Here is a 13,193-nt window from a genome sequence, read left to right on the forward strand (position 1 = left end):
AAAACGATGTTAGATCGATATATGTTGTCCAAAAGGCCAACTCGCCGAGCACAGATCGATGTAGTTGGATCATAGGAATATAAATCGATACATCGATGTAGTAGATGGATCGTTACACCCCTAGTAAAAACACTCCAGTGCGCAAAACAGGGGCACTGGAAAATACAAGGCACACAGGGAATATTCCCAGCGATACAAAATACATGGAGCTCCACCGAGCTTCTCTCTCCTCCACAATAAACAATCACACACAAAGACAAGGGGGCAGAGGGAACACTTATACAGGTACTAATGAGGGGATATGAACCAGGTGTGTGTAATAAACAAGACAAAACAAATGGAATGATGAGATGAGGAGCGGCAGTGGCTAGAAGGCCGGTGACGACAAACGCCGAAGCCTGCCCGAACAAGGAGAGGGGCAGCCTCGGAGGAAGTCGTGACAGATACTGTATATTTTTGAAAGAATACTATATTTCCCTTGACAGAGTGATGCTGAATGTAAAAAATGGCTCAACTTACCCCACTCTCCCCTACACATGATGTAACATTTGTTTACGAATGACAGATAATGTTTAAATGCAAAACACTTTATTTTGTGATGGGGCCCTCAGCTCAGTTTGGGAACCTTAATCCAGGCTGGACAGCAGGAAGTCAACCTGTATTTCTAGATTCCCCATCACCTCCCCCGAGAGCCTCTCTGGGCTGTCATAGATTGACTCATTGAGGTTGAAGATGGATTCTAGCCATGCCTTCATCTGGCCCTGTTGACAACAGACACATCATCAACAGTGAGTGAGTGAGGTGAGTGAGGTGAGTGAGGTGAGTGAGGTGAGTGAGTGAGTGAGTGATACCTTAACGAGGAGGTAGAAGTTCCCAGCAGCCTCTGTCCAGGCTCCTCCAGGAGGGTGAATCCTCATTATGACTTCCAGGAGCAGATAAAGGAAGCTACCCGGCTTCTGGAGAAGGGACATGAGTGAGTGTCTACAGATCTGATATGACAACAGTGTGTATAGCATAGATAAACAACAGGATGTTCTATTCTTAGGGCCACTTACAGATATAGGAAGAGATGTCTTTCCTTCTAGAAGGCTTAGTAGAATGAATTCATAAAAAACATCTGCGAAGTTGATGCGGTCGATCTGAAGTCAAACAAATAGGATAATTACATAATCTTCATTGACAAGCACTTTAGAAAGTCTCATTGAGTAGATGTTAGATGAGAAGACGGTGCCTGCAGCTAACGCTCAAGCTTTCATGTAGACCTACTCCTACGAGAGCCATCTCCTGCTCTAGTCGCTCCCTGTTTGCTGGCTCATTAATGAAGTTCACCAGTAGGTCGTAGGCCTGCTGAAACTGCCTCACATCCTCAAAACAAAACAATCATAAAATTCCTTAAAACTTAGATCATAAACTCAAAGATTCAGGTCTGTAATTCAAAGGGCCTCCGATTGTTTGGCTAGTATGACGTTGAAACTTTTCAACTAAACCCTATGAATCACTGTTGCCTAAAGGTAACCCACTGTGCAAGAACTGGTTGAATCAATGTTGTATCAATAAAAAATGTCAATGTGATGATGTTGAATCAAAGTGGGAAACTGATTGGATTTGAAAGAAGTCATCAACGTAAAGGGAATTTCGTCTTTTAACCTAAATCCAATTACGTTAATTTTTGGGGGATTTCACATTGAATTCACATTAGTTGACAACTCAACCAAATGTAAATCAAAACGAGACGTTGAAATGACATCTGTGCCCAGTGGGAACTATATATCTGGTCTGATGAACGTTGCACAATTATGTAATTGGTTACCTGCTGGTTGAGCTCGGATAGTCCACTCAACACCATCCTCCCAGCATGGGTGAGGTAATTGAGGGAGGTACTGTATGAGGATGTCAGAGCCTGTGAGAACAAGACAGTACATTTACAAATAGTCCAGAAATGTTCATGAAGTGAAATACAAAAAGGTGCTAAATTCACATTTTCTCACCTCCATAGCACGTCTGATACCGGCCAGCCTCAGAGAGAAGTTGGTTGTCCCTTGGTTTTCAAAGTAACGCCTGTAAATAGAAATGTTCAATAACAAATGTTCAACCTAAGAAGCTAAAACATCAGTGCCATGAAATTAAGAAATAATTGTATGTTAGCCTATATTATAACTGCAGGATTCACAAAGACCATACCAATGTAGGATCTTAATTTGATCACTCTTTTGTTGCTGAGAATTTTCCTGCACGGCAGGAAATGCAAACTTGTAGCGTATTTGGAATTTTCAAGTTTGGAATTTCCACTTTGAAATTTTAGACTCGATTTGCCCTAACGAAAAATGTATCCTGTTGCTGCAGGATTATTTTCCTGCTGTAGCAAACTGTCTCAAATTAAGATCCTACATCTGTATAACTACAATATTGGGCAGATTATTTCAAAGCAAAGGTTTTTACTATAGATGAACACATGAAAGCGAACCCACCGCAACTGGGGCACATCTGCAGCATTATTTTGCTCCTCCACAAACTCCTCCTCAAACTCCTAAAACAGACATCACATTAACTTAAACTCTACTAAACTGCATTTCACCTGCAACATCAACTGAAGCAGACAAAACATTCAGTGACATCATAACAATACTTTCATCTTGACCTAACAACTTTACCCTTGACAGACAACACAAACCTATCGATACCAAAACAATGACACACACCTGTACACACAAGTACAAATGAAATAAGAATTATTGACTGTAGAAAGAGTTTTACCTGAGGAGTGCTGTCAGGGTCTGGTCCTGGTCCTGGGTGGAGTGGTAAGGGGGAGGGGGACTGGGAGGGGAATCGGAAGGGAAAGGGGGAGGCGGAGAATTCTGGGGGAACTGGTGAGAGGAACCAGAGGACGGCTCATGAGGGGGTGGTGATGATGTCAGAGGTGGAGAACTGATATGCCATCATCTCATCCCCCTCTCCTGGTACCCCTCCACTGTGGTGGAGATATCCACCTGCTGTTTAACACACAACATGTGACACTGTCAGCCCAACACTGAAAACCACCATATTGAAAACCCCTCAACCAAACACTGAAATAAATCATAACACAGAGAAACAACGGGGTGTACCTGGGCATCCTCATAATAGGTGAACTCAGACCTCCTCTTGACAAGGCAGGACATGAGTCCATGGATCCTTCTACCAAGGAACTAAAAATGAGGCAAGAGATTAGAACGTGTAATTTCATTTTCTGTCAACATGTATTTATTCAAATAGGTAAATGGACATTTGCCACTTAACATTTTTTCTGTGAAAAATTGCCTGACTGTACCTTAATACCAGTCAGCTTCTTGTTGGTGAGGACCACCTGGACGAGACCCTTTAAAAGAGACAGAGAAACATTACATTTCATCCAGGAAATATAAGTAGACCTATAGCATGTGCGTCATTTGACACAAATCAGGTGCATTTGAGACGAAAGACCAGTTGAGAATCTCTCACCCATGGGTCCAGGATTTTTTCCTGGATGACTCTGCTCCACCACAGCTGCTTCTCCACTCCCCTCACAATGCACAGGTGATGCATGTCCTCTTCATTTTGCTATAAAGAAAAACTCCTTCAGTCTCCAGACCTCTCTCTATATGTTAGCTGTAGATGTCTATAACATTTGGCAGGCGATTTCAGTTCTGAGTATAATCCCTGGCAGTGATATAGAGCCCACATGATGTTCGTACGACAAGTTTCCCCTAGGTTTCAATTAGGGACAGACATACAAAAGAAAACCCAGAGACAATTGGGAGTTCAAATACACAGGTGTGTTCATAAATGTTAAGAATATGTCTGAAGTACCTGCACTCGTCCATAATGGATATTCCAGTAATGGAAATGAAACGAACCCCAGTTCCCAACCAGCTGCAACTTCTCATAGGGAAAACCAGAGTCTTCCCTATTTGGCTGAAAAACAAAGACATCCCCTAATTATAGAGATTGCTCTGTGATTAATAAGACACACAATTGTGGAGATAGAGGACATGGTAATGTGTACTATTACTAATCAGCTATGACTGTCTAATAATGTGATTGACTACCTGTGAATGGCTATCTGAAGGTGCTGACAGTTCGTCAAGCACTAGCCTCCCAGCTTCAGTGAGGTGAATGGTAGGCTCCTCAATAACCAATTTGGAAGTCTGTGAAAAAAAAGGGAACAGGGTAAAGTAAATTCTCCTATAAGATCAGATGAGCTTTGGTTAATAATGTGTTTGGTTACCTGTGTGTTTAACACTGCAAGCTCTGTTACCAGCATTCTCCCAGCACGAGTGAGGTAGTAGACTGGTTTGGCCTTGGAGAAGACAGGCTATGAAGACAAGGGAATATGTTTCTTCATTATGTGGTTTTATAGAAAACTAGTGACTTGATGTTAATCTTTAATATCCTCTAAAGACCAGAGAGTATCAGAATGGATAGACTCACAAAGATAGGAACACACAAGGGTCCAGACCAAGGGATTAAAGCCAGACAGGACCGGTGCCCAACCTCCTCATCCACATACTAAGGAACAAGACAGGATCAAATTAAAAGTCAGTTTGAATGATAGACAGGTAGCCTATAGGTCTGACAGACTGCTATAGGGAGGATCACAAGAGGAGGCTACTGCATGATAGATTCTGAGACACTACACAGGTCTGTGTTGAAAGGTTAAGGAAACATCTGAGGTACCTGCATATGAATGGCTACCTGTTCATTTTGAGAGGACAGTTCATTCCATACCATCCTCATAGCAGGAGTGAAACAGATGAAAATGGGCTGCTCCACTGTGAATATCTGTGAGAAAATGAGGGAACGAACATCAAAGTATTTCACTACCGTAGTGGATACTGAAGGTAATCCTGCCTATTAGATCAGATGAGCTTTGTCCAATAATCTGCATGGTTACCTGCGTGTTTAACACTGCCAGCTCTCTCACCAGCATCCTCCCAGCATGGGTAAGGTAATATGTTGGCTGCAGTTATAAAAAATAGGGAATATGTTTACAGAAATGTATTTCCATATTGTTCTTCAGAAAACGTCATGTTTATGTTTAAAGTACATAAACCAGTTTTAAGACCAGAGAGAAGACCAAAGAGTATCAGAATGGATGGACTTACAGAGCTGGGAACCCACAGAGGTCCAGACCAAGGGATTAAAGCCAGACAGGGCCGGTGCCCAACCTCCTCAACCACATACTAAGGAAGAAAATCAGGATCAATTTATGAGTCAGTAAAATGACAGTTTGAATGACAGATTGTTATTGAACCAATCCTGCTAATGAAGCAGTTTTGTTATAGCCTGGGTGCCAGTCTGTTTCAGCTCTCTGTCCACTCCTTATGGGATTGTGATGCCAATATCATATTGCCACGATGGAATTGGCAAGAGAGCAGAAAGACTGGCACCCAAGCTATTGATAGGCCTGCAGCATTCTTACCTGAACAAGGACTGGGTCCTCCTGGTCCAGGGTGGGCTCATTATCTTTATGAAAAACAATAAAGGATTGTTTTCTCTAAGTTTAAGAAATACTAGCTACAAGACACCAGACATCTGTCCATGATCATATATTTACTTGTGTTTTATATTGTATGACATCAAATGTATTTATGTGTCTGCATAATGTACCAACATGTTCAATTAAACCTAAAGCAACGGTTTGGTTTCAAAGGAGCAAGTTTGTTTGTTGTTGTTAATCTAGGGCTACACTGTAAAAAATGTCATCACCATGATTGCTACCTAAATGACACCCTATTCCCTATTTAGTGCACTACTTTTGACCAGCGCCTTTTAACCATAGAACTATGGGTCCTGGTCAAAATAAGAAATAGGGTATTGGGTGGCATTTGGGACTATTACTATTTAGACATTGTAAAATATGTAAACTTACCCTCCTCAACCGTGACAACACGGTCCACGCTCTCCACGGTGGCCAGTGCATCCTCACCGATACCGTCATATTTGCTATATGTGGTCCTCTGTAGCTCAGCTGGTAGAGCACGGCGCTTGTAACGCAAAGGTAGAGGGTTCGATCCCCGGGACCACCCATACACACAAAAAACGTATGCACGCATGACTGTAAGTCGCTTTGGATAAAAGCGTCTGCTAAATGGCATATTATTATTATTATTAAAGTCGACTGCTGAACCGGTCGCAAACAACAGGTCAGCTGCACACAGAAGCGACCTCTCGCGGAGGAATCTCAGCGGGGTCGCTTTCAACAAACGACTGAACATAGACCTACTCATTATCGCTCTACATACTGCAGTGATTTTGACTGAGTTCAAAACCATCTGACAATTCTTTCTTAGAATTACAGGGTTTTATAGGGACCATTAATACGTCAAAGTCTTCCATAAGTCATGGTTGGCTATGTCACAATGGGATAAACATGTTTATCAAACTGATTAAAAAACACTCAACAGTGACATCAATTAAATTGAATTTTGAGCATGATTTGGGAGTTTATACAATTGTAAACTATGAAACCATTGTTTAGAGAACAGTAGGAGTATAACCATTTAGAAAATACTGTATCTATGGCTCTGAGTAGGAGTAGAAGGGACAGCGTCACAATGCGCTCGCCATGGTTCTGAAAAAGAACGTTGCTGCGTTCATCAGCTCTGTGATGTTCTAGGCGGAGACACTCACTGAACCACTCACTTTCACGTTCAAGGTGTCAAAGCGTTCAACCAACATGCATTGGACTAAAACATCATTCAAATAGTTACTAAAAAGCCTACAGATATGTTTTATATTATTATTTTAAATCTCCTGCATAAATCAGCTGAGATAGCCTACTCTTCTCATCTCTTCGCCCTCCTGCCCTGGTGGTTATATCTGAGCGTTTTGATAACTGATTGATAATTTGGATTATTCATATCCAAAGTGAAATGCTGATTGTGTCATATTTATAATGTAGGCCTAGTAGCCCACGTTTCATGACATAACCCTAATCCTAAAATAGACTAAAATTGAAACCCTGGGCGAGCACACAAGCTCTGGCTGTACAGCCGGCAACAATAATACATTTAAAGAGGGTGGCTGTTGAGGAAAACCAGTACACCAACACAAATCTTCATTAGGAGATAAAAGTAATCAGAGGCTAAAAGAAAATGGCAGACAATAGAAATCGAATGCGTATGTTACGGCTGGTTAGTGTTTTAATTACGAAGGACTCCCACAAATCTATTGTCTCTCTAAAAAACTGTAGGCTGCATATTGGTGGTCAAAGTGGTCGAAACGGTGTAGTGATCCTCGCTAATACAGTGAGCCACATTACAATTCTGACCAAGTGGGTTAAATCTGTTGGAGCGATGCGTAGGGTGTGTGCCTTTCACGCATGTAACCTGGGTTCGCTTCCCCGCCCCTTGTTTGCTACACTATTTTAGGAAAGGGACATCTTCATGACCAACAATCTTACTCTAAAAACGTTTGTGAAAAAAGTTTGGTCAGTCTGTGAAAGTTAGAAAAGGTTGGTTAGTCTGTGAAAGTTAGAAACTTCCAGCAGGAATTGACAGTCATCAGTCAAGGTGGTTGGATTATATAGCTACAGTGGTGCTATGGTTCCAAAAGTGCTGGTGATAAAATTAACATTACTGGCATACAGATTTCAAAACAAAAGCCTATGATCAGGTATGGAGTTTTGGAAATGTTGTTAAACCCAACAGTCTATACTCTATAGCACAAAGTGTGATGTCCCCAATGATAAAATTGCATGTTACTCTAATTGTGAGATGTGTTACAGTTTACAATAGGCTACTTGGGTCTACTATACCTTCATCCTTTATTAAAGCATTCGGTTGCTAGCATTATCTCCACAAGCAAGGGTATCCTGGGGAAAGACAAATCTTCTCCTCCCAGTAGACGAACTGGATCAAAGCCAGTAGCCTCCAACATTACTGCTAGATAGCCATGTAAACACGAACCTCAGTGGCAGAGCTGAAGCTCATCTGAGATCTTGCATAGGCTGCTGTTTACCATAATCAGGATATTTTTTTACAAACCTTGGCGATACTTTCTTTGTTCTCGATTCGGAAGAAACTTGTCTCTTATGAACATCTGTGTGCAGTTGCAGGTGGAACTCCAAAAAACAGAGAATATTCAGAAAAATATTAAATCCACTTTTTGTATTGAGCGATAAATACCGCTTTCATATGTGTAGATCTTTCTTTTGGTCGCACTGTGGGAAGTGCTGTCATCAAGGCTACTTCTACAAGCGGCCGCAGCCGCTTCGCATAGAAACGACTAGTTACTGCAACGGTGTTGGGAAATGTGAGATGTGCACAGCTAAAATGCCGAGGACTGTGCAAAAGGTGGATTTAATATATTTTTTGTCGAATTTTCTCTAGTTTTTGGAGTATGCTACCTGTAACTGCACACAGACGTTTATAAGAGACACATTTCTTCCTAGGTTAGGGGTCTATAATTGTAAAATAAATGTGTTTGATTGAATAACTAGCCAAATCTAACTATCGTGGTCATACATCTGGACTCTTCATCATCATCATCAACACTTTGAATTACTAAGGATATATTCCTATAGCAACTGGTTGCTAGGGGAAACGAGACACTAGCATTATCCTCTTGTTGTGAGACTGAGAGGGAGGATTGGAGAAGTGCACGAGGAGGGGTGGGAAGCAGAGAAGACGGAGCATGGTTGAAATTCCACCAAATGGATAAGAAGAGGCAGACAAAGTTTGACACATTTATGTTTTCAGTGGTTGACCGACACGAATGAACGAGTAAACCTTGTTTTAGCCTAGTGAAGTATCACAAATTAATACCTCAGTATTAATTATCCACTGCACGGAATCTCCATGAGGGCACAAGTCTGCATGACAATTTTCGCGTAAAGAGAGGCAGCGCGGGAGAGCTGACTTGTCGCCTGGCAGGTATGTTCTGCTATTTTGAATAAAGCTAGCCATACAGCTAATATAAGTTTTAGGCTATTATTAATTTCGTATAGCTAACTAAATAAATGAAGCTATCTAACAGCAATGCTGTTGTGGGCTTACACATGTAATAATTACAACCAGGAGCCTATAATGGAGGAAGTCAGCTTTTCAGTCAGTCCTATCATTTATATTGAAAATAGGTTATTATAACACAAGGTAAACACACATTTACAATAATTGTTAGGTCTATGTTATTAGCCAAAAATTTACTGATACAAGTACAGAAACATTCATAGCCAGAGGCAACCTAGGCTACACTGCAATTAACACTATACTTATTATACACGCTATGTTCTACAGTGCTGATTCTAAGAACAGGGTTAATTCCCATAAAGTATTAGTATCTCTGTCTCTATCACATACATGCATGGCCAAGGAAGATAGGTTGCATAAACAGATACAAATATAGAGCGATAAGGCGCAAGGGGGACAGGGGAAGAGAATAAACAGTGAGAGGGCAAGAATTGGTGAGTACGCTCTGTCCTGCAAATGCCAGAGCACATCAGCGCCGGAGCTACATCTAGTTTGATGTAAGGAAGTAGCCTACTCGATTGCCTATCCAGGGGCCTTGTATGTGATCAGACCTGTTGAAGGTGGGGTTCGTGTGTGAATGTGAGTATGAAAGTGTGAGTATGTATAGCTGTAAGTATGCGAACGTATCAGTGTAAACTAGGGGTGTTTTAACAACGATTCGATTTGTATCACGATTCGTGGTTGTCGATACGATTCAAGGACGATATTGGTTCATTTAGAACGATACGATCCGAAACGATTCAGTGACTTGAAATCGATTCAGTAACCTTTTTAGCCAAAAAATTCAACCAGTGTGACTGAAATAAATACCTGGATACTGGACAGTGCAGGTGAAGTTTCCTAGATTCCTGTTTCTTGTAATGGAATCAGGTATCAATTAATTATGAATATAAATAAACAAGTAAACAACAATGAATGGCAAATGCATTCACATTTTATTTGAATAAAGTGCAAACAACACTTTAGGTTGAATTAACAGGAAGTTAAAATTGTCTGATTTCATTTTCAATATTCAATACATTTTCAATAAAAGTACAGTAAGTGCAACCAACATTTCAACAGTAGGTTTACCTGCTACTTCTGCTTTTGTTTTTCAACATAAAAATATTACAATATTAATATCAAAAATAAAGTGCAACCAACATCTCTTCAGGTTGAATTAACAGTAGGTTTACCTGCTACTTCTGCTTTTGTTTTTCAACATAAAAATATTACAATATTAATATCAAAAATAAAGTGCAACCAACATCTCTTCAGGTTGAATAAAGAGTAGGTTTACCTGCAACTTCTGCTTTTGTTTTTCAACATTACAATACAAATACAGTATTAATATCAAAAATAAAGTGCAACCAACATCTCTTCAGGTTGAATTAACAGTAGGTTTACCTGCTACTTCTGCTTTTGTTTTTCAACATTACAATACAAATACAGTATTAATATCAAAAATAAAGTGCAACCAACATTTCTTCAGGTTGAATGAGCAGTGGATGAACCTGCTACTACTCTCATTTTAATAAACAAACAATATTCAACAAAAGATCAAGTGTAACCTACTAGGCTACTCTTCAATGACTACAGATTTTTTTTTCAAAAATATCAACTGATCAACATGATCTGGCTGCAGAACACTTCTCTGTGCGTTCACTATGTCGCCAGCAGTACTAAAACTCGTTCTGCTGGCACACTGGTGCCTGGAATGCACAGGTACCGTTTAGCAAGGGTGGAAAGTACAGGTAGCTCTTTCTCCTGAGATCTCCACCACTTCATGGCATTTTCAGTCAAAGGCAACGCATCTTTTGCTCGGTACTTTAACACCTCTGCTCTGGCTGTCTCGCTTGTGGATTTTCTTTCTCTTTGGGTGAAGGAATCGCCAAACAGCGCATCTAAGGCTTTCTTCTTACAAGGAGGTGACTCATTTGGAGCTACAATATAAGAAATATATTTCAAAATATAGTCATGTTTCTCATTAATACAAAACAACAACAATCTTTTATTGGTATCACATGAAACACACCTGTGGTCTCTTCATTGAATCCTGACAGCTTTGTGCTTGAGCTTCCCTCGTCTTCCTCCTGATTTCCCATTGCTTGCATCTATTGATGTAAGAATGTGTGAACTGTTCAAATTTCTGCTCTGTAATACTGCACACATAAATTTAGAGGAAGATAAAGAACAGATGAGATTTGAGAGAGGACAAATGAAAGGGGAGAAGAGAAAAGAGCAGAGGAAAGAGGAGAGAAGAGTTACCTGGTGGGACACTTCTGCCTCAAAAACCAGTTTTGTGTAGACCTGTTCTCTGTCCTCTTTTTCCAGGTAGGGCAGTTCTTTAAATCGCGGGTCCAACGTGTTATGATTCAACTGGATAAGAACCCAAATGCAGACAAGTACACCAAGCCAGAGAAGTTTTAACAGGTTTATTTACAATGTTCAAAGTCCAGGTTTCCAAATATATGGGAAGAGCAAGTCCAGGTACAGGGAGGGTAACAGATCCAGATCAGGGCAGGTGTGGTACCGTAATGTCCTAGTGTCCGTGGTGAGTCCAAAAGAGAGGTCCGGTAATGGAGAGCAGGATGGTGGTGGCAGGAGTGAAGCGGAGGCAGGAGTCAGGTTCCAAATATCTGTGGCACAGGAGAAAACGTAAATAGAACAGACCAAAAACACAAAGAGCAAAAATAACCAGGTTGAGTTCGGCAGCGAGACTAACATGGTCGTCTTGACTATGATCTGACGATGAGTGGTAAGTTTGACCGGGTCTTAAAGGCTGAGGTGATTATGGTGAATGAGCTGCAGCTGGAACCCTGACTCCCGCACACCAGACTTCACTCCTGCAATCAAGGACAGACAGAGGGGAGGGAGAGAGCAGAGAGAGCTACCTATCAGCAGTAGGCCTAACAGTACCCCCTCTACGGACGCCACCTGGCGGCCGACGGGGTTTATCGGGGATGTAACCATGAAACTCTCGGACCAGAGCAGGATCCACAATGAAGCTCCTGGGCACCCAGGAACGTTCCTCGGGACCATAACCCTCCCAATCCACCAGGTACTGGAAACCACGACCTCGGCGGCGAACATCCAGAAGTCGCCGGACAGTGAGACCGGACCCCCACCCACGATCCTGGGCGGAGGAGGGGGACGAGAGGGCGGGCACAAAGGGCTAACCGACACAGGCTTAATCTGGGAAACATGAAAGGTGGAATGAACCCGTAGGGAGGCAGGAAGCTGTAGCTTGACCGCGCAGGGGTTAACAATAGACAGTATCTTGAACGGTCCTATAAAACGAGGCGCCATCTTCCTAGACTCCACCTTCAATGGAAGGTCCCGTGACTTCAGCCATACCTCTTGACCAGGAGAGTAACCGGGAGCCTGGGACCGGTGACGGTTGGCTTGCCTCTGCATGTACGCCGAAGCTCGGGACAGAGCTACCCTGGCCTTCCTCCAGACCTTGAAGCAGCGGCGCATGTGGGACTGCACCGAGGGGTACCGCAAGTTCCCTCTCTTGGGAAGGGAACAGGGGAGGTTGATAACCCAGAGCACACAGAAAAGGAGACAAACCAGAGGAAGCGTTAGTCAAGGTGTTATGAGCATATTCCACCCAGGGGAGCATGGAGCTCCATGACCCAGGGGTTAGACCCAGTGACACAGCGAAGAGCGGTCTCCATCTCCTGGTTCGCTCTCTCGGCTTGCCCGTTGGTCTGGGGGTGATATCCAGAGGACAGGCTGGATGTAATGCCCAAAGCTTTACAGAAAGCTTTCCACACCTGGGAGACAAACTGGGGACCCCTGTCAGAGACAATATCCGTGGGTAGACCATGAGAGCGGAACACATGTTCAACCAAAATATCAGCCGTCTCTCTGGCAGTGGGCAGTTTAGGTAGGGCCAAAAAATGAGCGAACTTAGAAAAGCGATCAATCACCGTAAGAATGACAGTCTTACCAGACGAGGGGGGAAGTCCAGTGACAAAATCCATAGCGATATTGTCATGAGCCCTCTCACTCCACTGGGTTACCACCTTAAGTTCTTCCACTCTGCTCACCACTCTCTCTACTCAGCCTAACTAGCTCCACCTGTCCCTGCTCTGCTCGGCTCTAATTACTCTGCCAGCTGCGCTGCATTACCCACTAACCTCTCCCAGTATTTAAGGCCCTGTCTTTCAGCTCTCCGGTGTCAGATCGTCTGCAAAGCTCACACCCGGAACCTGTTTGCTC

General features: G+C 42.4%; 2 protein-coding genes and 1 long non-coding RNA gene across 3 annotated transcripts in view; 1 reads left to right on the forward strand and 2 right to left on the reverse strand.

Annotated features, from left to right (window-relative positions):
• Positions 1 to 2,936: 2,936 nt before the first annotated feature.
• LOC121538331 lies at positions 2,937 to 6,029 on the reverse strand. Its single transcript, XM_045206913.1, has 13 exons — positions 5,888 to 6,029; positions 5,438 to 5,481; positions 5,121 to 5,198; positions 4,910 to 4,975; positions 4,711 to 4,797; positions 4,447 to 4,524; positions 4,244 to 4,330; positions 4,065 to 4,163; positions 3,826 to 3,930; positions 3,478 to 3,576; positions 3,308 to 3,355; positions 3,105 to 3,185; positions 2,937 to 2,990 (listed from the first exon to the last, which is right to left on the reverse strand). The coding sequence occupies exons 4-13, from the start codon at positions 4,943 to 4,945 to the stop codon at positions 2,937 to 2,939; spliced, it is 774 nt and encodes a 257-aa protein (XP_045062848.1). The 5' UTR covers positions 4,946 to 4,975; positions 5,121 to 5,198; positions 5,438 to 5,481; positions 5,888 to 6,029.
• Positions 6,030 to 8,548: 2,519 nt separating this feature from the next.
• LOC121538326 (collagen alpha-1(XX) chain) overlaps positions 8,549 to 13,193 on the forward strand; it is a 53,334-nt gene continuing 48,689 nt past the window's right edge. Inside the window, exon 1 of the mRNA XM_041846213.2 lies at positions 8,549 to 8,891. The gene's annotated coding sequence lies outside the window, so the exon portion shown is untranslated. The remainder of the gene's footprint in view (positions 8,892 to 13,193) is intronic.
• LOC121538329 lies at positions 10,663 to 11,326 on the reverse strand. The gene is made up of 3 exons (XR_006657391.1): positions 11,235 to 11,326; positions 11,002 to 11,080; positions 10,663 to 10,909 (listed from the first exon to the last, which is right to left on the reverse strand). It is a non-coding gene; the product is annotated as an uncharacterized LOC121538329 (long non-coding RNA).

This window comes from Coregonus clupeaformis, chromosome 24 (genome assembly GCF_020615455.1).
Source record: "Coregonus clupeaformis isolate EN_2021a chromosome 24, ASM2061545v1, whole genome shotgun sequence".
Taxonomy (NCBI): domain Eukaryota; kingdom Metazoa; phylum Chordata; class Actinopteri; order Salmoniformes; family Salmonidae; genus Coregonus; species Coregonus clupeaformis.

Excerpts from the sequence above, each read along its gene's own strand:
- LOC121538331 (XM_045206913.1), bottom strand. The coding sequence starts at position 4,945 with ATGCTGGTGAGAGAGCTGGCAGTGTTAAACACGCAG. Across the intron at positions 4,798-4,909 it reads TGGCAGTGTTAAACACGCAG|ATATTCACAGTGGAGCAGCC; the intron begins GTAACCATGCAG and ends ATTTTCTCACAG. Across the intron at positions 2,991-3,104 it reads CCTATTATGAGGATGCCCAG|CAGGTGGATATCTCCACCAC; the intron begins GTACACCCCGTT and ends TGTGTTAAACAG.